This window comes from Agelaius tricolor, unplaced genomic scaffold, assembly GCF_023055355.1.
Source record: "Agelaius tricolor isolate 1412-34295 unplaced genomic scaffold, bAgeTri1.0.p SCAF_1, whole genome shotgun sequence".
Lineage (NCBI taxonomy): Eukaryota > Metazoa > Chordata > Aves > Passeriformes > Icteridae > Agelaius > Agelaius tricolor.
The window spans coordinates 83,259,562-83,284,635 of NW_027269261.1; the positions used below are offsets into that span (position 1 = coordinate 83,259,562).

At 37.1% G+C, this 25,074-nt stretch overlaps 1 protein-coding gene across 3 annotated transcripts in view; it reads right to left on the minus strand.

Annotated features, from left to right (window-relative positions):
• Positions 1-748: 748 nt before the first annotated feature.
• The window catches only part of TRAPPC12 (trafficking protein particle complex subunit 12), a 49,230-nt gene continuing 24,904 nt past the window's right edge, over positions 749-25,074 (minus strand). For all 3 annotated transcript variants that reach the window (XM_071441383.1, XM_071441391.1, XM_071441398.1), the window contains exons 6-12: positions 24,636-24,748; positions 18,013-18,085; positions 14,245-14,318; positions 8,630-8,728; positions 3,328-3,428; positions 2,459-2,546; positions 749-1,089 (exon numbers count right to left, since the gene is read on the minus strand). In XM_071441383.1, coding sequence (XP_071297484.1) covers positions 847-1,089; positions 2,459-2,546; positions 3,328-3,428; positions 8,630-8,728; positions 14,245-14,318; positions 18,013-18,085; positions 24,636-24,748 — 791 coding nt within the window. In that variant the 3' untranslated portion in view covers positions 749-846. The remainder of the gene's footprint in view (positions 1,090-2,458; positions 2,547-3,327; positions 3,429-8,629; positions 8,729-14,244; positions 14,319-18,012; positions 18,086-24,635; positions 24,749-25,074) is intronic.

Sequence of the window (25,074 nt, forward strand, 5' to 3'; positions counted from 1 at the left end):
AGGAGAGGAACTGAACTGAAATCCATTGTGTTTCCACTCCACCTGGCAGTGCTCCTTTCTCTACCCAGCAGAATGCCGGAGTGGAGCAGCTTTGCAGAATCCATATGTTTTAATCTGAAAGATTTAACAGTTACACAAAACCAAGGAAGTACAGGGAGACCATTTAGTCTAGTCCCTCATTCTGTGGGAAACAGATTCTGTGCAGGATTGTTGGACTCCCTCACACACTCCTGGACGTGTCCCTGTGCTACTGGGACTTGGACCAGATGGCCTCCAGCAGCTCCTCCCAACCTTAGCCACGCTGTGACTCTGAATGGTGGTTATCAAACAGCCTCCTCTGACAGCCACAGACACACAAAGGTGTAATTTTCAGGAGTCTGATGGGGACAAAATGAAGAGAGGTGTGTTCAGAATTTCCTTTCCATAACACACATACTGATATTCTGTCAATAACTCCTAGCTGATGAAATAAGCTCACTGGCTACTCATTGACTACTGAAAAATTATCAAGACAAAATAAGGTTAAATTCAGTTTTTCTCATAAAAGAATCTGAGTAGTTGATTATATATATATATATAATTATATATATACACACATGTATATTGTAGTGCACTGTAATGAGGAGTAACTGGACAGAAACAGACCTGTAGGGATGAAAGGGATGAAGCTGGCTCTAAGTCAGCACAAAACTCTTTGCAATGACAGGCCTATTAGAGATGATAAGTTCTGTAGTAATGCCACTGAATATTCATAATTGAATAGATTTTATTTCACATTTACACATTAGCGAGAGTATATACAATTTAAAAAATCAGCCTTGCTGGAAAAACATAGCTGGAACTGATCTATCCCAACTTGAGACACTGAGTATTAAAGCTATCACCCTCTTTGACAGCCACAGCCTCTAAAAGTGCCTGCTTCTTCTGCATACTGCGAGAGGACTCCAGTTCATACATGGTAGTCAGGTTGAAGAGGACACTCTCGTGCAGGTAGTGTTGAGGGTCCTGCTGAACCATTCCTTCCAACTGCCGGAGGGAATCCTTCAGTTTCCCCAGGTACAGAAGACAAACAGCAGCATTGTTGTTGGCCTAGGGAAAAACATATTGTAAACAAATTGTGTGTTTATAAATACATATATATATATAATGTATTTGCAAGTGATGAGAGAGAAGGAAAAGAAGTCTACCATCTGCTGTTACAAGATATTTACTGTATGCTAAGAATTACTATTCTGCATGTGTGTGCAAAACTAAAATACATAATCAATTATACAATGCTATCCTTTTCTTTTAATTCTCAAATTTACCCTCTGCCAGTAGGACCTGCTGATGTCTAAGAACTGAAACTCTAAAAGATAGTTTAAAATGAAATATAAATAGTATAGGACATTAGTCTGAAAGCCAAGAGAAACAGATTTCAGAAACCACATGAGCCTCTACATGCATTTTCATAGATTTTTTTTTTTTAATTACTTCATTAGTGTTTTTCTCTCTCTCTGGCTTACATATCCACATAAGCAACAGGAAGATACTTTCTTATCACAAAGGCATCTACAGCTGACTTCACATAAATCCAACAGATAGGGCAGTCTAAATATATATGAACGATCAAGTCAGGTTCCATTGTCCTTAACACACAAAATGGGTTTTATGAGATACTGAAAGATTCCAACAGTACAAAGTGAAAACATGTTATAACATGTTTGGCAGCAGAAACTTTCATATTTTCTAAAGCTGAAGATAAAGGAAGAACATGGCCTTTCAGAAAAAAATATTTTTCTGTCCATTCAGAAAACCTTACTGATCTTGTGTGATTTATAATACGCTATTTTACAGACTGCAAAATAATGCAATTCATGTGTTTCTTAAACTCAGTCCCTTCAGTCTGTAGATGGCCTTGGAGCAGATTACTGGGGGTAAGCTGTCTGACTTCTCAGGAACATTTACATGACCATGCACTGAAAACTGCCAGGTGTAGGAAACCCAAAGGTAAATAAGGAGCTCTTTGATCTCAGCTTGTGACAAGAACCCAGGGCTCCGATATGCAACATGTGAAAAATGTCATGTTTAAAATTACAATATCCTTTCAATGTTGTGTGAAATCAAGTTAATTTTATACATGTTGGCAGCTGCCGTTTCTTTTCCTGACATGCAAGTCTATGCTAAAAACAGTGAGTGCCAAAAAAAGTGCTTTTGCAAAGATCCCGTAAAAGAAGAGTGTCTTGGAATTTCTACATGCATGATTAAGTATTCACGCCCTTCATACAGACTGGTTCTTAATTTCCCATCCCATTTTCCATCTTACCCTTATGTATACTGAAAACCTTTTGGCACACATGCCACATCCCATTTTTCTGTAAAGCCCTGAGCATACTCTGGGCACTAATTTAATCCATGCATGAAGTATTATGAGAATAATTTAGGTGTTCATTATATATGTAGCAATTTGAAGATTTACCACAGCATTTGATGAGTCAATCCTTAAAATTTCTGTGAAAAATCGATGAGCTTCTGCAAAATTATTCTGACCGAGGCGGAGAAATGCTCTAGAAAGTAAGTGACATATAAATGAGTTCTACTCATAAACCCAAGGTAATAATACATTTTAAAAAGAATGGACACCATTTTTTATTTTTCCTGTTACAGATGTGAGAGTTTCTGACATTTGTTCTTTACAGTGTGAAGGAGACACTGATTTACAGACAAATGGAATGACAACTTGGATCGCTCAGCTGTATTTTTTGCCTACGAGAGCAACAGTCTCCATTGTGTTTTATTAATTTAAATGCAGATACTCTCTTCCCAGAATTATTTCTCTTCATGAAATCAGCCATATAATTTTCAGGGTGCTTTTGAATAGTATCCTCTAAATATATAAAGCCAATGTGCTAACCATTGCAAAGTGAGTCCCCCATCACACAGCTCGATTTACTACAGTGTATTCAAGCATCTTTTGAAGCTACCGGGTGGCACTTTCCTGGCAGATTTGATTGTAGGATAACTGCCCAAAATAACTTCTCCTCTCCTAAAAGGTATTTATGCAAATGTATATTGAAAAAACACGGTGAAAATATGCAGTGCCTGAAAGAATGAAAAAAAGCTTTGTAAAATCAACTGAAAGATCGCAGTTTCAATGCAGGATGATACGACTGTACCAAGTTATAGAGATCTCCTGAGTCTGTGTGCCATTCAGTCTTACCTATGACAGATGAAGTCCCATAAAAGAGAGAAAGAGAACAGGATTGTCTCAAGGGTAATTTAATTATCACCTTGCATACTTTTAGAACTACATTTTAAGAAATTTTATTTAGCTATTAAATTACCTACCTGTTCATTAAAACCATAATTTGGCTCTGTAGTCCATCCAATTTGTGAGTCACTTTCTCAACATCTTGAAAATATTTTTCTGCAGTTTTTATGTCTCCAATCTAGACAAAAAAAATCATAAGTGAGTTACCACAATAAGAAGAAAAGAGCTACACCCTGATTATATCTCATAAGGACATAAAAAATATGCAACATATCGAAGTCCATTATCAAGCTCTTTACACCAAGATGATGTGCTAACACCTGTTACCAAGCAATGTATTTGAAGAGCCACGTTAAGGTCATGAAAAGCACCCAAAAAGCATGTCCAGTTTGCCCACAGCGGTTTTTCAGCTGGGGCTGTGGAGCACTTGAGGACTGTAGGGCAGGGAGGCCCCATATCCTCATCTAGCTCTGGTGCTGTAACTAACTCCACAGCTCAAAACAGTAGCTGAAAATGAGAAAAGGTCAGAGTTACTTCCAATGAAACAGGATGTTAGTCCACAGGAAGGGAAGACAGACACCAGTGGCTGCGTAGTTAGCACAGGACCCACACCTGGTTAACCCACAGCCTCTGGGTCATAGCCAGGGGCCACAGGACATCTTCAGTGCATCACACCATGTCAGAAAACAACTCCAGTACAATGGACCACTGAGGATATTGGCAAGATGGACCATTTGCAGATTAAAAAAACACCAAAGAGTGAGTTGAGCAGGATGAAGGAATGAGAGATTTGAAAACTGGTATAAAGAAGTACAGATCTGATAGGGGGTGGAATGGGGGAGGGGATTTCTAAAAAGGAAGGGGTATTTCACCTAAAGGTGTGTCACATACATTGCTCTTTGAGATGAAAAAAATACTTGAAGCAGGCCACTTATTTGGAAAATAAGTTACCAGCATGTTTTTCAGGCTGGAGAGATGGAAGAAGACAAAAACTTACTACTGGGTAAAATAAATCATCAAAAGGAGTAAAATTAAACTAGTTCAGAAGCATAAAGCCATAGAAACCAGGCAGTCCTCAGGTGGGGAGATTCAAGGGGGCCCTCAAGAGACCACCCATTTTTTTAAGAACACTATGAAAAATGTTTGTGACAAATGTGCTGAAGTCTCCTTAATGCTCTCAGATGGTGGATATTACAAACCTGAGTAAGAACTAGGAAACTTAATCCAGAATTCTTAAATTGCCCTAGCATTAGAAAATACCTCCTATCTTATTGCACTTTTTACCTCAGCTTTTTGTCCTGCCCATAGTGGTAGGGAAAAATGTATGACTCCTCTTTTTTTACAGTCTTTTGCATACTTGATTTTTTTTTTATCCCCTTCTAGAATGAAAAGCAATTTTCAGGCAAAGCAGTGTTTACCCTTTTCTCATAGATAATGCTTTCTGGATTCTCTGAACTCTCTCCTGTTACTTCACATCCTCCCTGAGTGCCCACATAAGAAGTCTCCATAATCCAACTGATCTCTCACCAGCAGTGAGAAGAGGAATCACTTTGTGTCACATGTGAATATAAATTTTGCTTTTATGCTAAGTATCTGGAAGTCCGATTTGTTTACCCTTGTGTAGTCTTCTTACTCTCAGCCTATTTCCTTTCTACAGGAAATAGGCTTGTTGTTGCTTCTCATTTTGTATTTGTATATTACTCCCAGTCTTTGGTAGCATTTTGCCTTTGCTGTTTGAATCACAGCCAATTTAACATTTCAGCTTCTCAACTTGTCAAGATTATTTTGCATTCTGATCCTGCCCTTCATAGTGTTTGTACCACTCCCAGCTTGGCATCATCTGTACATTTTACAAGCATGCTTCACATTTCATTGTACAATCACTACCTAACCAAAAAATACAAACACTACAAACCCTCAAGAGATCCTTGTGGAAAAGATCATCTAGCAAGTCCTTCCAGTCATCAGCAAATGACTTTCCAACTGCACTTTTCAGAGACAGCAAACATCCATCCATCTGAAGGCTTCATCTACATTTCTTCCCAATTTCCTTATGGGAATATCCCAGAGGCAGTACCCACTACTAACACCACTAATACAGATACTGCTTCACCTCTAACTACAAGACTTATTCCATGTCAAGATAAGGAAATTATTCTTCTTTACGTTTAGGAGATGATCCAATTGAACAATGCAGTCAAAGATGTAGTGTCAATTGCTGTCCATCTACCAAGCATTTCTGGAATACCCATTAATAGTCTTTTCTAATGAAACAGATGCATTTATCCCAGATGTTATGTAACTGGACTCAAAGCAAATATTATTCATCCAAAAATACCACACGTTCACTTGTAATGATAAAGGATACAACTTCTCTCTATAAATCTCACTAAAATGTAAATCACCAAGAAAATAATTACATTTAACAAGAGGATAATGCTGGCAAAGTGTAAATGAATCTGTCCTTGAGTACTTTTAGCCTGGGAATCCCTTAACCATGAGAACAATCAATTCTAAAGCAAGTTACCAGTTTGCTCTCTTGGGAGGCTTGATGAGTCCAAATCTAGTATGCTTTGATACTAATTACACATTATTTGTGATCATGAATAGTTCTGATTTCTTAGCAGCATCTCGTATCTTCTCAGCAAACATGCTGAACCCTTAAATCTCATTTTTCCCACAGAGGGGAAACAGTTTACTTTTTAAAAAATCTTGGTAGGAAAGATCATTTAAAAGAAATAACTAGTTTTAATTAGTCATTAAAGTAATTTAACCAATTTAAGTGGTCTTTATCACTTATTCACTTATTTATAATTTTATCACTTATTTAATTCAGAAAGTATGACTGCAGTATTTAATAATAATTAGCACATCAAATAAAAATGAAGATTCTACTGTTAACCTCAAATAATCATATTCCCTAACAAAGAGCCTCCTATATACTATGTGCTTAACTTTGCTGTTTGTCTGGAAATCAAGGGAAATCAAGATTAGTTTTCTTCTAGAATTTTTTTATTGCTTTTGACTCAGTTTTGCAGCAATTTATTGCAGAGGGTAAGGTCAGGCATCTTTAATTTTTTTTTTCTTAATGTACTTATTCAAATGGAAATTTTGGATAGGTCAGCCAGTGAGAGCTACACAATATAATCCTAGAGACTAAAATATATTCACTGTTTCTCTAATTCATTCATTGTTTCTGTTTTGCAGGTCAGGTGACTGCTGAGAGAATTGCAGTGTTTATGAAAATTTCTTTGCGATAAACTCTGTCTTTTCCTCCATTCTTCATTTCTATAATTCTCATTTCCCACTTTTTAAGCCAACAGCCAAAGGTTGTACATCAGATCTGAACCTCATGTTCCACTTACATGTGAAGATAAAGAGGGCATGATACCTTAGACTAGTTAGCTCAATTTAATTAAGAAAAAATAAATCAAAATAAAAGAAATAAAGTTTTACACGTTTAAAAAGGTTGCAACTTTTTTCTGCTAAACTCCTGAATTACATTTTATTCCACTTTATTGCTTTGTTTTATGTGTGTGATGTCTACTGTCAAACAGTGTATGTGACTCATAAGCAACTGGAATCTGGCTGCCTTACACCTCTCTTGGTAAATGTTCACAGTCAGCAGCAGAGTCTGAGGTTATTTAGGAATTGCTACTTGTTTTTGAGAAGTTGTGACATTTGAATATGAGAAAACTGCTTTTCTATTTTACCTGCAAGACATTTTATTTTTTTTTCCAGCGAGTGCCTTGTCAACAGTGCACACTTACCACAGAGTGATCTTACCAAAATGATGATGCCCAGGACTGCAACACATTTATCTTTCTTTCATTCAAATGGCTTGGTTTTGATTAATTGGACACTGCCTATTTCTCTTAATATATCAAAATCTCGCATCTGTTGCACTAGTACCCCCCAAAGAGAGCTGAAAATTTTGTGATAGGAAAAGACAATAAGCCAAGCAATAAAACCTTATCTCCTTAAGGTGCTAGAAGAAATGAAAATATTTGCATTTAGAGACCATTCTTTTTAACTTCTATCTAGGTCACATGAAAATATCAAGGACTCCTCATAACCCCTTTCGCTGTGTCCAGATGTGACAGTAAAACCCCTCAGAACGGGAGGCCTGAGTGGTCACAGCACTGTGGAGGTCAGGGATTTCAAATCATTCTGTAAGTTAGGAGATGCTTTCCTCATGGGAGTGAAAATTTTTCCAGAGCAAATGGAATGACAAACAGACTTTGGGTGTGACATCAGGGTAGACACTCTTGTCAGAAAGAAAGTGCCAGTAACATACCCAGTCATTTTCACAGAAAGACCAGAACTATTAACAACTTGTATTTCCTTTAGATTTTGCATATTTACAGTACCATTCTTTAATGCACATAATTATTATGTTCCCTACTTAGGCAGTAATTAATGCATACAGCCAATATCATAAAATTGCTCCACAGTGATGGAGATCCACTTTAAACTAGAGACTTTTAAAGACAGACATGTCTAACACATTGTGAAGCCATGCTCCTGCTGAGAAGTGAAAATCCATAATTGAATTTGAATGACATTCTATGATTTCAGGCAAGCAATGTTAATAATTATCTATTAAGAGAAAATTACTCAATTTCAATATAATTTTTATTACAGGAATGTCACAAATAAGATCATTTGTAAATACCTGAAAATCCAAAATTAGAGTTCTCATTAATAATAAGAGTAAGTAGATAAAAGAGGAAAAGTTTGAATTATCAGTATCAGAAATATGAAAGAATGGCAAAGAACTCAGGAGATGCTAAAAATTAAAAAAATCAGATAGCTATTTAGATGCATCATTTTATGAAAAACAAAAGGACATCTATTTTTATTTGCCATTCACTACAGGTACATAGACTTTTATTATACTTTTCTGTATACAGTTTTTTTCTTTTAAGGTGCCCTCCCCTGTTTCTTAGGGATATGATTTGTACAGAAGAAGGACACTTGATTTTTTTCTAGATGAAGATGGCAGTTATATAGTGGGACTGAGAGTTGCATGCAGTCTGAGGCAGTGAGACATGAGATTTTTAGTGAAATTCTGTCTCACTGATGTCAATGGGAGTTTTACCCTTAGCTTTAGGGAAAACAGAATGTCACTTTTTGAATAAAATACTAGCATAATTTTCTACAACATGTTCTTTGTTTGCTAATGCACTTTTAATACTATAGGTGCTTCATATTTCCTAATTGCATCTAATATGACATGGTAGAAGGGTTTTTGTTTTGAGCACTGCCTCTACAATTTGACATGTGCCCTACAAAAACAGCAATAGTTTTAAATGCAATGATTATTCTCGTAGCTATCAACAGCAGTATTACCTAGCAAATTTAGAATAAAATGCATACCTGAAGGAAAATCCTTCCAATTCCACTCAGCAACTGAGGCTCTTGCTGTGGGTAATATTTGATGACAGAGTGGTAAGCATCTACAGCCAGCACATAGTCCTAAGGATGGAAAGCATACAATCAGGTATTTAACCTCAGAATACTTCAGCCTTTGAGTCACCTTTTTGTAAAGACATATTCCAGCAGAATTAAAGTATTTGCAACTTGTCAGTGGGACAGAATTCCTATCAAGCACTGTAGGCATTAGTGACTGACTACATTGGTCTTTTCTCAGTTATACATACTGGAACTGCATACATAGGGGATCTTTTTTTTTCTTTTAAGACGATCATATTCTTTTTGTAGCTAATAGCCACAAACTAAAACTCTGAACATTTACTCTATATCTTAGATTATGATTTAGGATGAAAGTCAAGCACCTTCAGTGTGACTGGGGGTATACATACCTGAGAAGTGTCTCATGTTCCAAATATAATTTACATGGTTTAACATGTATAATTTACATGGTTTAACAAACTATATTCCAAAGCTTTGTGAAGTGCCTGTGCACACGCTCTTGTGACAAACATCACATGACAGAAACTGCAATTCCTGCACATCTTCAGATGACAAACTAGCACTACTACCAAGGGGAACAGGACATTTTCCCTTCCTCCACCCAAATTGCTGGGTTTTTTACTGCATAAGGGAAACAAGACATTTTCCCTCCCTTCACCTGTACCATGCAGCAAGTTGATAGAAAAGTGCTCCTGCCAGGTTAGTTTACAGCTCAGCATGAACTGACTGCAGAAAAGCCTCAGCCACAAGAAGCTGCATGAGTGGGCAGTGTTTGCACCATCACAGCAGCACAGGCTCCCTTGTGTACACAGCAGCCAGCCTTGGTAGGAACCAGCAGCCAAGTCTTAGAGGCCCATGCTGCAGGGGCTTCATGGATTTGGCCTAGACAGGCAAAGAAACCCTCCTTTGCTGCACTCCTCATCCTTATCTCCAACATCATATGCATTACAAGTACATAAACACTGGCAGCTCCTGAAATGTGAGACTAGAGGTGAACCTTAAGAGTCTGTGCATTCTGTTGGTGGTCACTGCCCCCTCTTCCCATACCACAGCACAGCACATTACATCTGTGCTCACCCACCCCATGCCTTGCAGTGTCTGTCACAGGAATAGGACCCATTTCTTCCAGGAGATGACAAGAGACTAAATTATGTATGTCCAAAGGCACAAACAAGGATGGCTTCAGGATGAAACTTTGAAACATCATCATATCTAGGCTCACTTCTAAATACAACCTCATTCTGTGGTCACCTGTGGATCCCTCAGTGAGTTTAATATGCATTTATGATTCTCCCCACACTATGATGAAAGCATTGGGAGATTTCTTGAATATCCTACATGTGATACAGAATAATACTATTCTGTGGTGAGTTATAGAGGCTTCTTATCTGACAGTTCCTTCTGATAAAGCACATTGTAAAATAGATGATATTTGGTCTCACTTACTAAAGACTGTTCCCATTCACAGTTTTGCTAATGTGACATAACACAACAAAGATTGTCTGATGGAATGATAAAGTGAAATCTTGACTGATACAAGGTGTGGTTGTGAGGAGTAAAACATATTAAGTATTGCCAGTAAAAACCCCAATGACTACAGCTTGTGATCTTAAGACTTAGAGATGGGGCTGACATATTGTCATGATCTTTAATTTAAAAAGATTAAGAACCTTCAAGTTTTCCCCATCTTTGTAAAAAAATCCCAAAAGAAGGTTTGAAGTTACACTATTTAGGATATGAATGAGATTTGGCCTATTGTTTTATAACTCAATACCTCTTTTATTATGGAAATTTGGGGCTAGCATTACTAGTAAATAGTATATTTAGTATATACTAGTATATACTAGTAAATAGTATAATAATAGTTAATAGTATATAATAACATATTATTACATTATTATAAAATATGATAGTATATAATAATAGTAAATAGTATAAAATAGTTCTAGAAAGCCACTGGACCTACTTGCTGGAGTATGTTTTTTCTAATGCATCACAGTATAACTGTACTTCCCTTCATGGCTATGCATTACACATTCTCATATTTCCCTCATCACCACCTTTAAGTACTTAATTAGAAATAAGAATAAATGACCCTGATGTGTAGAAAGCTGAGAATAAGTTCAAGAAACCTTAGACTAAAAATCTTAGTTATAAGGATTCATAAATACTTTGTTTTGTGGAGAGAGGACAGGGATAACTTATCCTTCCTCTCCCTAGTGCAGTTGTGGAAGGGTTATGAAAGCAGAGATTCACAGTGCTATGAATCCAGAGAGCTGTACTGCAGCACTTGGGCAAAAGACAGTCATCCTCCTTTAAATCATACAGGAACCAATGTCCTCAGGCATCATTCCCTTGTGTCACTAGCACAAGCTGTTACCTCCTTCTTGGTACCATTTTAATTGTATTATACTCAGATTAAAATCAATTTTAATGCTTTTGTTTTATGAAGGGCAAGTTCTACAAAAGCTAACACAACACTGAAGAAAACTAAAAAGCACAAAATGTGCCTTTAATCAGAGTGCAATTATAATATATATGGAAAATACTTAAGTGTTTATTCCTTAGAGAGAGCAAAGTCTGGTAAGATAATGTCAAAAGCGATTTTACCTCAGATGAAAAGAACTTAAAAAGTTTTCAAGACACTTCCATGGTGATTTAGTAAAGTGACAAGCATTTTGCAGATAGACTTTTGAAATGAAACAATGCACATCATCAGCTCAATGTTAAATTAATATTCCCCTCATGCTGCTATATTCAGCACATGCTTTCACAGTGACATAAGCCCACAGTTCTTGTAAATGGAAGTCAACAGTGAGAGGCTATATGGCCTCCCCTTCTCTTCCTGCTGTATTTCCACATCTTTCCTGAAGTTTCCCCTTATTCACAGGAAACAGGAATGCTGTTTGATATCAGTTGATACAACTGGGATCCACCATTTCTTTGTCATTTGGTTAAGTCCAACAGTGGTGCACAGAAAGAAGGCAGAACCCAGTTAGGAAAGGTTATACAAAGAAAGGGAGATGAACAGGAAAGAAAGACAGCCTTGAACTACGACCAAACTGTCACTGGTCACATGGATAAAGGGACACAGCAGGCAGAGCTCAGTACCTAGGAAAGATATTCCCAGGGTGTAGGAGACATGTCTCATTTCCTGTGTCTGGGTGAACCACTTGGCCTTCACTCTCTACCCCAAAATAAGATAACCCTCCATCTCAAAATTTAAGGAGATGTTTAACTATGAAACAAATGAGACATATTTAAAAAGGAAAAAATCATTATACTACATAAACAGAATTCTTTGATTCACGTAAGTAATGCAGAAAAGATATGACATGAAATAACCCTAATTAAGAATTGAGGATAACAAATTTAGATTTAAATAGTTACAGGGCCAACATCTAATCAAAGTGGATTTTTTTTTAATTTTCAAGTGTCAATCCTGACAAGATTGTTCCCTGTTAAATACTACTGTAGTTTTTTTGGCAAAAGAAAGATGTCAGTAAAAGTAAGATAATATGTTTGGTTTTTTTTTTTCATACCTAAGTCACACAGTTTTACTTTAATAAATTATTATTATAATCATAATCATTAACTACTTGCCCAAGGTATTCCATCACCTAACAGTACCCGGGGATCAAGCACAGTGCTGCAATATTGTAAATGGTCACTAGATGGCAATAGATGGTGCTGACTTGGAGAATGAAATCGTTTTTTCTTAAATTACACACACTTGAAACACTCGAATAAAAACAAATGCAGTTTTTAAAGTATATGATACAACAGCAAAAAAGGGTGGAACAGTGTTAAATGAATACAACTGTTAATGGGAGAACTTACAAAAGTGTTTTTAAAACTGATCTGAATAGATTCATGCTGAATACTCTGGAAGGTGGAGAAGATGACTACAGGACTGCTGCATATTAGAAGGGTCTGGGGATATACCTGAAAACTGAAAGACTCACAGGTACTCTATAGCCAATTCACTGAAATGCAAATTTCATATGGAAGTAATTCTGCATTAACATGCAATTGTGGGTAATTTGGAAGTTATTGTGAACCATAAATTTCTAATTCAACAGCTGTGAGATAGGCCCTAAATACAACTGGTCTTAAGAAGTATCTGAGCTGCCATATTTGTGACATATAATTTCCAAAAAGATGATAATTGGTATTCACAAATGTATTTGTTACTCAAAGAAAATAGCACTAACAAGGTCAAACCAGAGGAAGGTGAGAACTGTGTGTGCATGTAGATTTGTGTGTACACATGAAAAACACATGATTTAAAAAAGAATTCACTGCAAAAAGTAAAGTCAAGTTCTTGAAAATATATAAACCGGTATTTTTTATTTATATATTCTACTTTGTTTGGGATAGCAGCTCATGCTTTTCTTCACTTGTTTACTGAAAAGGAGAATGATTTAAAAAATGAGCCTATGTCATGTACCTACTTCAAAAGACAAATTGTTTTAATGAACAATTATTCCTATGCAAGACAGAAATGTTCTTATTACAACATAATCATGAAAATAAATGTGTGTTTCCCCTAATTCCCACAACAAGAATATTCCATTTCAAGTAAAGCTGTATATTATGGCTCTTATATTAAAAAAAAAAAAAAAAAAGAAACCATACTTTTTTGAGGTATTGTAATATTAAGAATGGAGCTTTGTTTGGGAAGTAGCCCAGTAAACATCAGATGATCAGGTCTGGCATGACCTTGGGTAATCGAAGAGCAGGGAGCAAAGAGTGCAAATCTTGGCCTGTGAGGATTCCACTGCTGACATCCCTGCTCCAAGGCTGCTGCTGCTGCTAATTGATTTGTAGAGCACAGCCAGGCTCAGAGTAACAGCAGTTTGCTGCAAGAATGGTGACACCCCTGTTTTCCTGACCACAACAGGATCAGCAGAATCGTTTTATTTCTGCTTCCAGAATACAAGGAGAAGCTAAGAGTGTTGCACCAAACGGAATACAATTGGTTAAAAAATGTAAGGAGGACTCAAGGCAGAAAACCCCAGCAGTGACAGCTAGTCACTTTTGCTTTTATTGCTTTCTCTTCCACCCCTACCCACTAGTGAGGATTTGAACTTGAAAGAAGACATATTACAACTGAGATCAGTTGACAAGGGAGGATGTATTCAGATGTTTCGGATCTCTATCAGATACAAAAGCTACAGTGTTATTAAACCTCACAAACAGAGCAACATTCCTAGTGCACAGTTTGAAAAAGGCAGAGCACATAATTGCTTTTAATTAGAGCATTTAGTTAAGTGTTTGAAAAATTCAATTTAAAAATGCAAATTCTGTATTGTTATTGCATGTTCTCTAGGATGATTTGGGGAGAAATACGTACAGATATGTTCCCAAAGAACATTACTGCAAATAGCTATCTATTAAATAAGACATTATTAAGCCTAATTAATTCTTCACTAAGCAAAACCTTAATGTACTGTCAGGTAGTCTTCCCTTATCTCTGCACCAGTAATTCACTGGCATTTTCTCTGACATTCTATTCTGGAATATACGGTACCTCTGCAGTTCTGCCACCCACGTACCTTCATCATTAGCAGACAGTTTGCCATGGAGTATATCACCCGGCCCAGACGTGACCTCCACAGCTGAACAGAGGCTGCAAAATAAGAGCAGCTTGTGAATTTGCACAAATAAATTAGAGGTTCTTTCTTGCCATCAATTATTGGTCCTATGAATTACGATTTTGAAAGGTCCCCCTCGTTAACACCACTGGGGTTTAGCCTAGAATTTTTAATCCTCAGCCCTGCTGCAGCATCAGAGAATTCTGCATCTCTCCAAGGGAATTACTCAAGCAGCTCTGGGTACCATACACAAGGCAACAATGCAGAGCAATAGACAGTCACTCAGCTCTCAGCTCAGGCCAAATATTAAACACCAAAATAAGCCACACATTTTCCAACATCAGAACAAAAGGTGCATAAAAGGATTCAAGCGATAATGAGCAACAGTTTAAAAACATGTTATCGACAGCATTAAATGTGATAAATTAAAAAATCAAACATAGCTAGAATATCATTTAAGAGCCAAAACATGCAGAGTGAGAAATGTCTGAGTCTGGGACTGTTTGTGCTTGCCTCTGGCTGAAAGATATGCTGAAAAAAATCTGCCAAGCTTGTCTGCTTTCCCTATTCTCCTGGAGCTTGCAGGCATTAAAAGCTGCAGCAGATTTCTTCCTTTTGCTTTGCAGACAGATTCCTGATGTTGTAAGAGAGCAGTTCACACAGACCCTTATTTTCTCTTGTGTTACAGTACCATAGATCAATGCTAGAAATATTTCTCTAATCCTCAAAAATAAACATTAGGACTATTCATTTAGCACATTTGAAAAATACATGTATCTCAGTCAATCAGCTGTCAAGGTCACTATAATGATTTGAAAGAGAGTGGGGGGAAGGGAGAAGAGGCTATTTCAATAAAATTGTGATAACTGAGACCACTCATTTGTATCATTAATGTAGTCACTGATGAAAGCATGGCAGATTACACAGATAATTCTTTCAGCACACAAAGAAATCATTACAAATAAGAAGAGCTTGGTGAAATGCCTATCACCTTTCCTAAAAAGGAAAAATCCTTCCATCCTCTTCAACAATAAAAAAAATCCAATCCATGAATATTTGCAAATTATCTTTGTCAAAAAGAGGGTTATAATGTAGGGTCCAAGACTGAACCCAGTGTTTCATCCACTGTACCTTACAATCATTCATTTCCCCCAGCTTTTGTTTTAGAAATTCCCCTGGGACCACGCATCCCGCGTGCTACTAATGGAGACGATACTGCAAACCATGAATAAATACTTAATGACACATTCCCTTTTTTCCTTTCCTTAGGGGAATCTGTAAAATCCTAACATAATTAAATAACTGCCCTTCATTATTTCACTAAAGTAAATATCTCTTTTTTTTTGCATGTTTTCATAGTTTGGTCACCACATTCAGTTTTGTAGGACTTAGGTGACAACAAACTAGATGTTGATTCCTACACCATAAGACATCCAGATTTCATATTAACAATCAGATAGCACCAGCTACAGTTCTCAAAAAAGGACTGCAAAGTAGAGGAACCAGATGTCTTCAGCCTGTGCTATAAACTGAACAGGAACCTGATCTGGAAATTCTGTAGCTCTGTGTGATGAGGCTTCTAAGCACTGAGAAAAGCGGTTAAAAAAAAACCTGCAAAGCAGTAAACAAAACCAAAACCCAACAGCAGATCACTGTGTTTTACTGAGATGCCTGAAACACTCTTTGCAGGTCCATGCAGCCATGCTTCTACTCTAAGCATTTGCTTTTCCTGTTTTTCATCAAGGGCTCTGTACTCCACACTGCCATTCATTTCAATAGGCACTGTGAAGTGACAAAATTGGCATCTTACAGAATGTGTTACCAGGCAAGTGGTGCAATGCTAAATCTCTGCCTGCTGAAAATCTGGCAAATGAGGTGCTCTGTTTGAGGCTAGAGATGCACATCTTAAGTTGATTGGTGTTGCACCTTCTTACATCAGCAGCATGGAAATTACATGCTAAGCATAATCCCCATAATGAATTAGGGCTGTCTTCACATAAAGTTAATAAGGTTTGCTTCAGCAAGTCTCAAATGAAAAAAAGCAAACCCATTATCAGCCTCCTGGAGCTCCAAATGCAGAGATGAAACAGAGAGGGAGCAGACCTGGCTGACCTCCACAGACAACAGCAGTCAACAGCCTCTGCAAATGTCCCCTGGGCTTTTTGGCAGTCTTAAACCTAGAGGCAGCTGCACAGTAGACAAGTAAAGATCGCTCCAAATTTTCTGCAGCCATGTCCCTTGATAACTACTAGCTGCTGCTTTTCTAACTATGTCTCCTCCTGAGCCCATGTGAGCTCTGAAGCAGAGAGGAAAAGCAAGGAGCCATGAGTGAAGCAGACTGCAGGACACAGGATTATGATTCAGCTTGGAAAAAGTCCTTGTACCTCAAAGGGGGATCAACACCTTTAAGGGATCCTGTTTTAAAGTTGTAAAAAACAAAAGATGTGCAGATAAGGATGAAAATTCTGGCAGAAAATGCTAACAGGGAGAAGTAAGTAGGAGAACAGAGGCAAAAAGAATACAAGAAAAAAGAACAGAAACTCATGAAGTGCTGTGTCTAACTTCAATGTAAGATTATTTCCATTTTTCCTAAACCTTTTGAGAAGAGTTGTAAATGTATTCTTTTGACTATATGTGCAAATATCTTTATGATATATGCTGCTCACATGTGTTCATGTTTTTAGGATGCATTCACAAGGTGAATCAAGTCAGGTATGGTGACATATTAAAGCAACTTTCACATCCAGTCAAATTGAAGAGCAGGTAGATAAAGAGTTCAAACAGGTCTGCACCCTTCCATACAGACAGTTTAAGGAATTATTTATCATTTTTTTCTGCTATTAACTCTTTCCAGCCTCTTCTATCTCAGAGCTAGACTTATGCTTTCCATGGGCTCTGTGTGAATGGTCTCTTAGAAAGAACTTGGTAACATTTCTTAGACTGTTAGCTAAAGGTGAAAGTTTTTTGTTTTCTTGGTGTGTGCATTTTGAACTTGCTAGGCATCACAAGGGTCCATACAATCCATAGCAATGCCTAAAATGTCTCCTCTTGTCTAATTTTCAAGTATACTCAAGTGACCTCATAAGTATAAATTCTGTAAAAAAAAAAAGCTTGTCCTGGACACCCTTCTTTGTGCAGTAATTTGCCCTATACTATTGAAGCAACATCACTAAGAACAGGAGAAAACATAATTGGATATACAACCATGAAAATGATGACATAGCTCTATATAATCTAAATATTATTCTAAAGAGTACCTTAGATATTTCAGGAGTCTAAGTACCAGGCAGCTACAGTGAGACTCAGCCATCTGTGCAGCAGCACCCTAAGCCAGAGTAGCCACTGTATGGTGGTAGCTCAGTCTGAAAAAACTGAGTGGATGGCAGACATGAGGTTTGAGAGCAGTCAGTCAGCCAAGGTTTAAGATGAAACACCTATCTAGCTGCAACAGCAACACACTTATATATTCATCACTAAAGGATAACAGCCATGTTGTTTCTCCTAAGTAAGAAAAAGAATTGATTTATTGCACAAGTTTGATCAAGGGCAAAACTGTGAAATTAATTCCAGCAAAAAGTAGTACAAAGTGTATCATTTCAGGGGCTGAGTAGGCCATAAGATTAGAAAACTAGAGTTTTAACCAGTCTGGGGCAGTCTTGTGAAAACTTCTGGCACACTTAGGCAAGCAATAAAAACACACTGTCTGTGAAAAAAATGTTTAATACCTACCTTGTCTGTTCTCCTGTGTAATGTTAGTCATACTTCCATCTTCAGCTAAGCCTTGTTCCAAATTTTCTAGTATCTGTAGTAATTTTTTTAAAGTAGCAACATGAGTTTAAACAGCACTATATATTTAATGCAAATTATCTACAATGGACAGTCTTTGTGTAAACCAATTCATGCAGGAATGCTTCACCTAGGTACAGTTCAAAATTACTGCTTATTACCATAGCTAGATCAATTGCACAAAGTAAGAAAGTCCTCATACTGTAGAAGAATGTTAGAGCTCAAATACTTACAGAACATTAAATGTCAGCACACTCTGGGGTCATACACATTTTCTTAAGTAAAACAGGAAATATGCTCCACGAGAGAATGAACATTAAATGAAATGTCCACTGTGAAAGTCAAAACTGATTTTTTTCAGAGAAGGCCACAGCCTCCTGACTTCTCCCTAAGCATGGGTTTTAGTTTCTTTAGTTTCATGGTCTTGTCTTTAATGAAGTATTACTCTTAGGTCTTACTACAATTTCCTTCTCAAACTTTGGGGATTATTGCTTTTTAAAATTTATTGTAGATTTTAAATCATGTAAATTGTTGAATGAAACATTTGTTGTTTTATTGGAAGAATGGAAACGTATACTTAATGAAGCTTGTGTCTGAAGCACTTTTAAAGTATGCACGCAAGGCTCCATTTGAAACACAAGTCAACTTTCCTTTTTCTAATTCCATTACAATTCTCCAAATTCATTTTCCAATTCCCAGAGATGACCCCATTTTTCTTTTTACAGATGTATAACTTTGGTTGTAGAGTAATGCCTGAGATTTCCTTCAAAAAACCACCACTTGCTGTTTCATCAGCCACCGTGGTTACCCAATGAAGGAAACAGAAGGCACTGCCTCTTCTGGGGACTGAGCACACTTCCAAATAAAGAGCTTTCAGCTTCTGGCAGTATAAGAAGTAACTGTCTTTTCCTAAACCAACAAAGTACACTTCAAATCAACAGAGGAAGTCCTCAAAAAAGAAGACTGGTAGAATTAATCTGGCCTTGGAAAGTGTGTTGGTGTTTTCTACAGCCAATCAAGATAATCTGTACCTCCAGAAAGTCATTTCATACCACCAATTTTAGAAATACTAAGCTGGAAGAAATTGCCCTATGAGATACTAAGCCCGTTTCACAGACTAGAGTGAAGTTTTGAAGTTAAGTTCATAAATTCAGCTACAAAGAACTTAAGAGCAAGGAGAGACATACAATGAATATAGAACATTTACCACCTGCCAGCTGAGGCAGGCTAATTTTCCTGGTAAGAATTGTTAGGCCATGACAAATCCAAGGTAATATGGTTTACTGTAAACTTTGCTCAGAGGGCTAGACTGAGCTGCCTTACCTCAGATTTTGAGAGGCTATGAGCATACACCAGTAGATACTGCAGCTTAGCTGACAGGTGGCAATTTATGAGCTGGCAGTGGCATGCCTGCAAGACTGACTCTCAGCCCCACTTTCAAAAGCAGTGCAGCCACCTAGAAATCACTTAGAAACCAAAGTGCCATCTTTCAGTGTTAAAAGCCTAGTGCGTAATAAGACACCTTGTCAGAAAAAACCCCACATTTGTCTCTCCCACAAATCCAAACCACTTTATAATATACTTTCTGTGGCCTAAAAACCCTGATCTTTTCCCCTACAAAATATCTAGTGATTTCTTCTCAGGTTCAGTAAGGCCCGACGTTCCTACTCTTTAAATGGTATAAATACAATGAGGGGCCTTCATCAAGGCAACATGCTGTCTTGTTTAAAAAGACAATGGATTTCTCTGAAAACAGTCTCACTAACATAATAAAAAAAGGAAGAATTAGTTATTAGCATACAATTAGAGTATTACATTAACCATTCTGTGACATTACTTGGCGATATCTAGCTGTGACCTGAAGCTCAACATCATTAAAACAGAGCTTGGTGATAATTTGAGGCTAATAGTTTTATTCCCTAGGTTTAGCTCTCTTTTGCCCCTAAGCACAAAAACATCACCTGCAATTTTCCAGTATTTGTGTATTTCCCCATTTTCCAACAATTGTTTAATAGTAACATTAATGATTCTGACAGCTTCTCAGTGTAAATTATTGCATTTAATCAGTATGAAATATTTAGGTGGCAAACTGTTTATTCTAGCAATATCACATGACATAACTCTAACCACCCATGTTCCTACTATGAAGAAAAATATGATTGAACACTTCTACCATTTAATTAATCAGTTTTACATATGACCTGTGATTTTCTTGTTTTGAACCCTTGTTGTTATGCACACTAATTAGTTTCACTGGCTAGTATTACTTCACCAAGTCTTCTGTTTCACTCCCCGTCTATTATTGCCCGTATGCCAGAATTGCTAATACATGCATACCACCATTCAGCCTTTTTGGTGCTTCTGGAACTGAGGCTTTTTGGGTACTCAGACTGGTACAGGGTCATCATTGTTTCTATGAACTTAAAAACAGGGTGTCAAGACAAATACCCTCTAGACTGAAGTAACATATGAAAACCAGAAAACTTACGTCACCTTAGCCACTAGAAGCTTATAGTAATCAAACCTAAGAGACTGAGAAGTTCAAAGAGACTGAAAAGTTCACCAATTTGGGAGTAAAACAAAAGGCCAGGAGATATGGAAGAGTGTGTATGAAAGGGCCAGGGAGGAACATAACTACTCATGAAGGAGAGTGGTAGAACTACAGAAGTTGTGGCTGATGGGCAAATGGCACAAAGTATTTCTGACAAGTTTTGCTGAGGTAACACTTGCAGAGGCCTTTTTAGGAAGCAAGAGTGTTAACCCACTTGCCACTGCTCCACTCACCTGGCAGAAGAGCCCAACTGCTCTAGCAGTTGAGGGATTAGGGTTTAAAAGTGAAACATGCTATGAAATGTGTAAATTTCCAGCTCTCTCTCAAGCATCTAGGGAAGCATAGGTACTTACAGACAAGAAGAGTTTACATTTAGCCTGAGAGTTGTCCTTTTCACATTTTGGTCTCCAGCTATACATTTTTAGCATGTCTTCAGCACTATTAGCACTAAATTGATGATGCCTATGTTTTCAAATGAACACTTGAAAAGAACAAATTGTTTTGTGATTTAAGTTACTATTGTTACTATTATTGCCTGGCTGTTCAAAGACCATTTATTTCAAGGCAGACTTATTGGTGTAACAACTCATTGAGGCAGTTCATATTGGGAAGACCAGCAATAACACAGAGACTGCAACAATTTCACTGGACTCCTCTCCCAGCCTATAACACCCATTTGGCACTACAGATCATTTCTTTCCCAAATGTTGTTCATATAGAAGAAGATGCAAAATATCTAAGCAGATCTTGATTAGACACTTGTAGGAATACTGGAAAAGCTAAAACATTATTGCAGGAAAAATATATATGGAAACATATATTCAGGAAAAATTAAAATAACATTTTTCCACCCAACCTCCAATCCTGCTTCAGGTACCAAAGATATGTAAGTAGATGAAGGCTATAAAGACCACGTAACCAAAATAAATCCCATTCCATCTTTAAATTGAATGGTTAATCTAAAGTTGACAGGTGTCTGTAGAATATATACAACAAAAAGCAATAAAGAATTTAGCAGATTAAAATCAAGTATTGGATAGGAAAAAAGCGTCACCCTTTCATTAAGAAAGAGAAATGAAATAGAAAGAACAGAATTTTCTTATGATCAGAATGCACTACCATTAGCCTGGAATAACCTCCCAGGGGATGTGGCCTCAGTACCATAGGCTGGCTCATTAAAAACTACAAAACAACTTTGCATTGCAGAGAGACAGACTAGGTGAGCTAATAGGTCTTTTCTTTCTTCTAGCTTTTATGACTCCAAGATCATCTCATTTACATAATGATGATTCGTATGCCCTTCTGTAAATATGGATGACCAAAGATTATTTTTCCACTTTTTAAAATAGGAAGGTAAAACACTAGAGGCTTTTGGTTGAAAGCTCCCCAATTAATTCTGTTATAACCCAAATGGTTCCCAAGTGTCACATACAAATATTAAGACTAATGAGTGTACATCCTTTATGTTATTTTCTTGGTTATGCCATGGGGTTTTGTAAGTATTAGAACCATATTCTTGAACATTCCAGTTGAGATTGAGATTATTAGACAAACAACAAAACAGTTCTGATTTTTTCTGTACAAAAATCAGAATATATAAAAACAATGCTCTTTATCAGCCAGCCCTGACTTCAAATGGTTAAACTGCCACCAATTCACAACTGTCTTTAAAAACAGAGTTATCTTTACAAGCTGTCCTTTTTCACACTCTTCTTTCTACAGTTGTCCTTGAATTGCTCCAAAAACTACGGTATTTAAATGAATGCAAACAAATGAAGTAATCTGGAATGAGGTATCTAGAATAACTGATCAGAAATATTTCCAAGAAGGATGTTTTATTTGTTAGAAGTTATCTGTCTACTGTACTTTAAAAAGAAGCATCCATCAGCACAGACAATAGCTTGTCCTGGGTACCATATCCTGCCTCAGAGGAAGCTGTCAGGACCAAAGGGGTATTGTTGTCTTTCTTGCTGCAATTGAACACACTAACACAGGGGAAACCTTGCAAACTCAGACACAGGAAGGCAAAGAGGTGACAATCTCTGAACCAACACCAAGTGCAGAGAACGAGAGACTCCTCAAAAGAGCTTGTGGAAGATGTAGAGCCAGCTTTGAAGCAGCTTTCTCCAAGGCTACAAGGGATAACAGAATTTGCAGTGACACAGATCATTAGCAATTGATAGACTGAGAATATGAGCAAAGAGACACGTTCTTCAAGAACTTAGTGGGCAGGGAAATATGTATATATTAATTTGTAACTCTATTTCTATTTCACCTTCTCCACCATATTCCATTTCCCTTATTTAAACAAATAATCAGCCTAGTTCATGTTCAAACAAAATGCTGTACTGTAGTTTAAAAGCTTCCTTGGTACACTGGATATGCTCTAAGGATATGCACTTGTACAGAAACATCAGAGGCAGATCCACCTCAAGGCTGTAGATGACTTCAAGTTCTTGTAAAGGAGTGTGTGTGTGGGGACAAAGTTAATTTCCTTTTATTTCATTCCTCTACTGATGACCAATCTTTAACCTGCAGAGAATCATGGCTGATCACACTGTAACTGAGATATGGCCAGATCTAGTCTGCCAGATAGCTGATGGATGCCCTGCTCAGTAGTCACTCCCCTGTTCACATTCAGTTTTTACTCTTTGTTACAAGATTCAGGAACTTAGAAACCAGTTTAGTTTTGGAACCTAGTGGCACCTTCATGACTGAGGGCAGACAGTGTAGCACTTGATACCAGATTGCATAAACCCAAGATGTGAAACAGCTGATCTGCTGCAGACTGGGGCAGGCAAATGTTATTGAAATAAAATCCTGCAATAGAGGTGGTATGGCATTTCCTAGAAGAACAGAATTACTTCAAATTGAGGACTGTTTATGAAGAAGAGGGCTGGAGAGAATAGCTGGACATTGATATTAGATGAGAGGTAACGGCAGTCTTCAAATGCTAAGAAGTACCACTTCTTGGCCAAATTAGATCTATTTCTCAAGTTTCCAAATCAATTCTTTCCAACTTTACAAAAAATGCCACTTTCACTTCTTATTACCTAAACCATTCAAGCTTTCTCCTCAAAATAAGAAGAACTGGGCTTTTTACAGTAAACATTTGATTCTCCTACATATTACTCTGTTAGAAGAAAGTTGATTTCATACACTTAATGCCATTACAGCTACACAATTGGCAATTATCAAATCCTTCCACTACCCTTATCCAAGTTATTTTAAAGAGCAAATATAGGAAACTTTTACGGAATACTGAAAATGAAAAGTAATCACATGTGTTTATCTTATGTACAGTTTTGAACTTTCAAGTGTCATAGATAAAGCAATAATGTTGCATATCTTCTACAGTTTACCACATTGTAAAATTCATGGTCACTGGTGCATTAGACTACTTGGGAAAGAGTTCTGTGAAGAAAAACATTTAAGGGCAAATATTTATGCTTCATGGTTGCTGGTTTTAGTGGATAAAGTTAGTGCTCACAACACCATGACTCCAATTTCAGCACTGACAAATCCCATGTTATAATTTAGGCCATAATTTTTTGTTATAGCATTTGACAAGACAAAACAAAACAAAACCTCCAACCGAACTCAGTAGGTTGTATTTATATTCCTAAATGACTGTTGTTTCTAAAACCAGTTATTTGGACTATTTCTGAAGGATCAAGGTCATTAACAACTGTTGTCAGCAAGCTGGACACAGCTGAGTGAAGGACAGAAATCTCTCCTACTCGCCCTTAAACACATCTGCTTACTGTGCTCCACATCTTGTCTGGCAAAAGCACAAATGTTGTCCTCTGCTCTACTCAACTGAGCCAGAGCTACCACAGAGAAGAGAAGGATCTCTCTTAAAATGCAAGAGGCACTTCATTACTTTTAATAGCACACTTCTTATTTTCATCAAGATGGAGTAAAAAATGTCATAATTGAAACAATGTTCTTTATAAGGACAGTAAAATTTATTTCTTAAACATTACGAGATGTTAGTGCCTAGAGATGCTGTTACCTTGGTGCAGATGATCTTCATACTGTGCAGTCTGTCAAGTGACTCCTGAGGATTTCCTAGGTACTGAGGAAGTTCAGCATGCAAAATCCGCATGGAGAAAGGAACCATGGAACCTAGAAACACAACTGATTTTGTTAAGTGTGTTTGCTATAATGATCAGTTTGTGATTTGCCTATGTTAAAAAAGGTATGTCTCACTAGTGCTTATATCAAAAAGTCCATTTTGCCTTCATATCTTTTTCTTCTACTGATGAAAACTGTGAAAGACGAGAAAACAGGAAACTTCTTTTCAGCTATATCATGTGACATGTTTAAAATATCTTGAACACAAGTAAACCATAATCAAGAAGGCAAGAAGAAGGTGCACCAAACTCAAATTTTCAAAACCAAGTTGTACTGGGAAGTATAATGTTTCATTTAAAATTTCTTCAAACTAATTA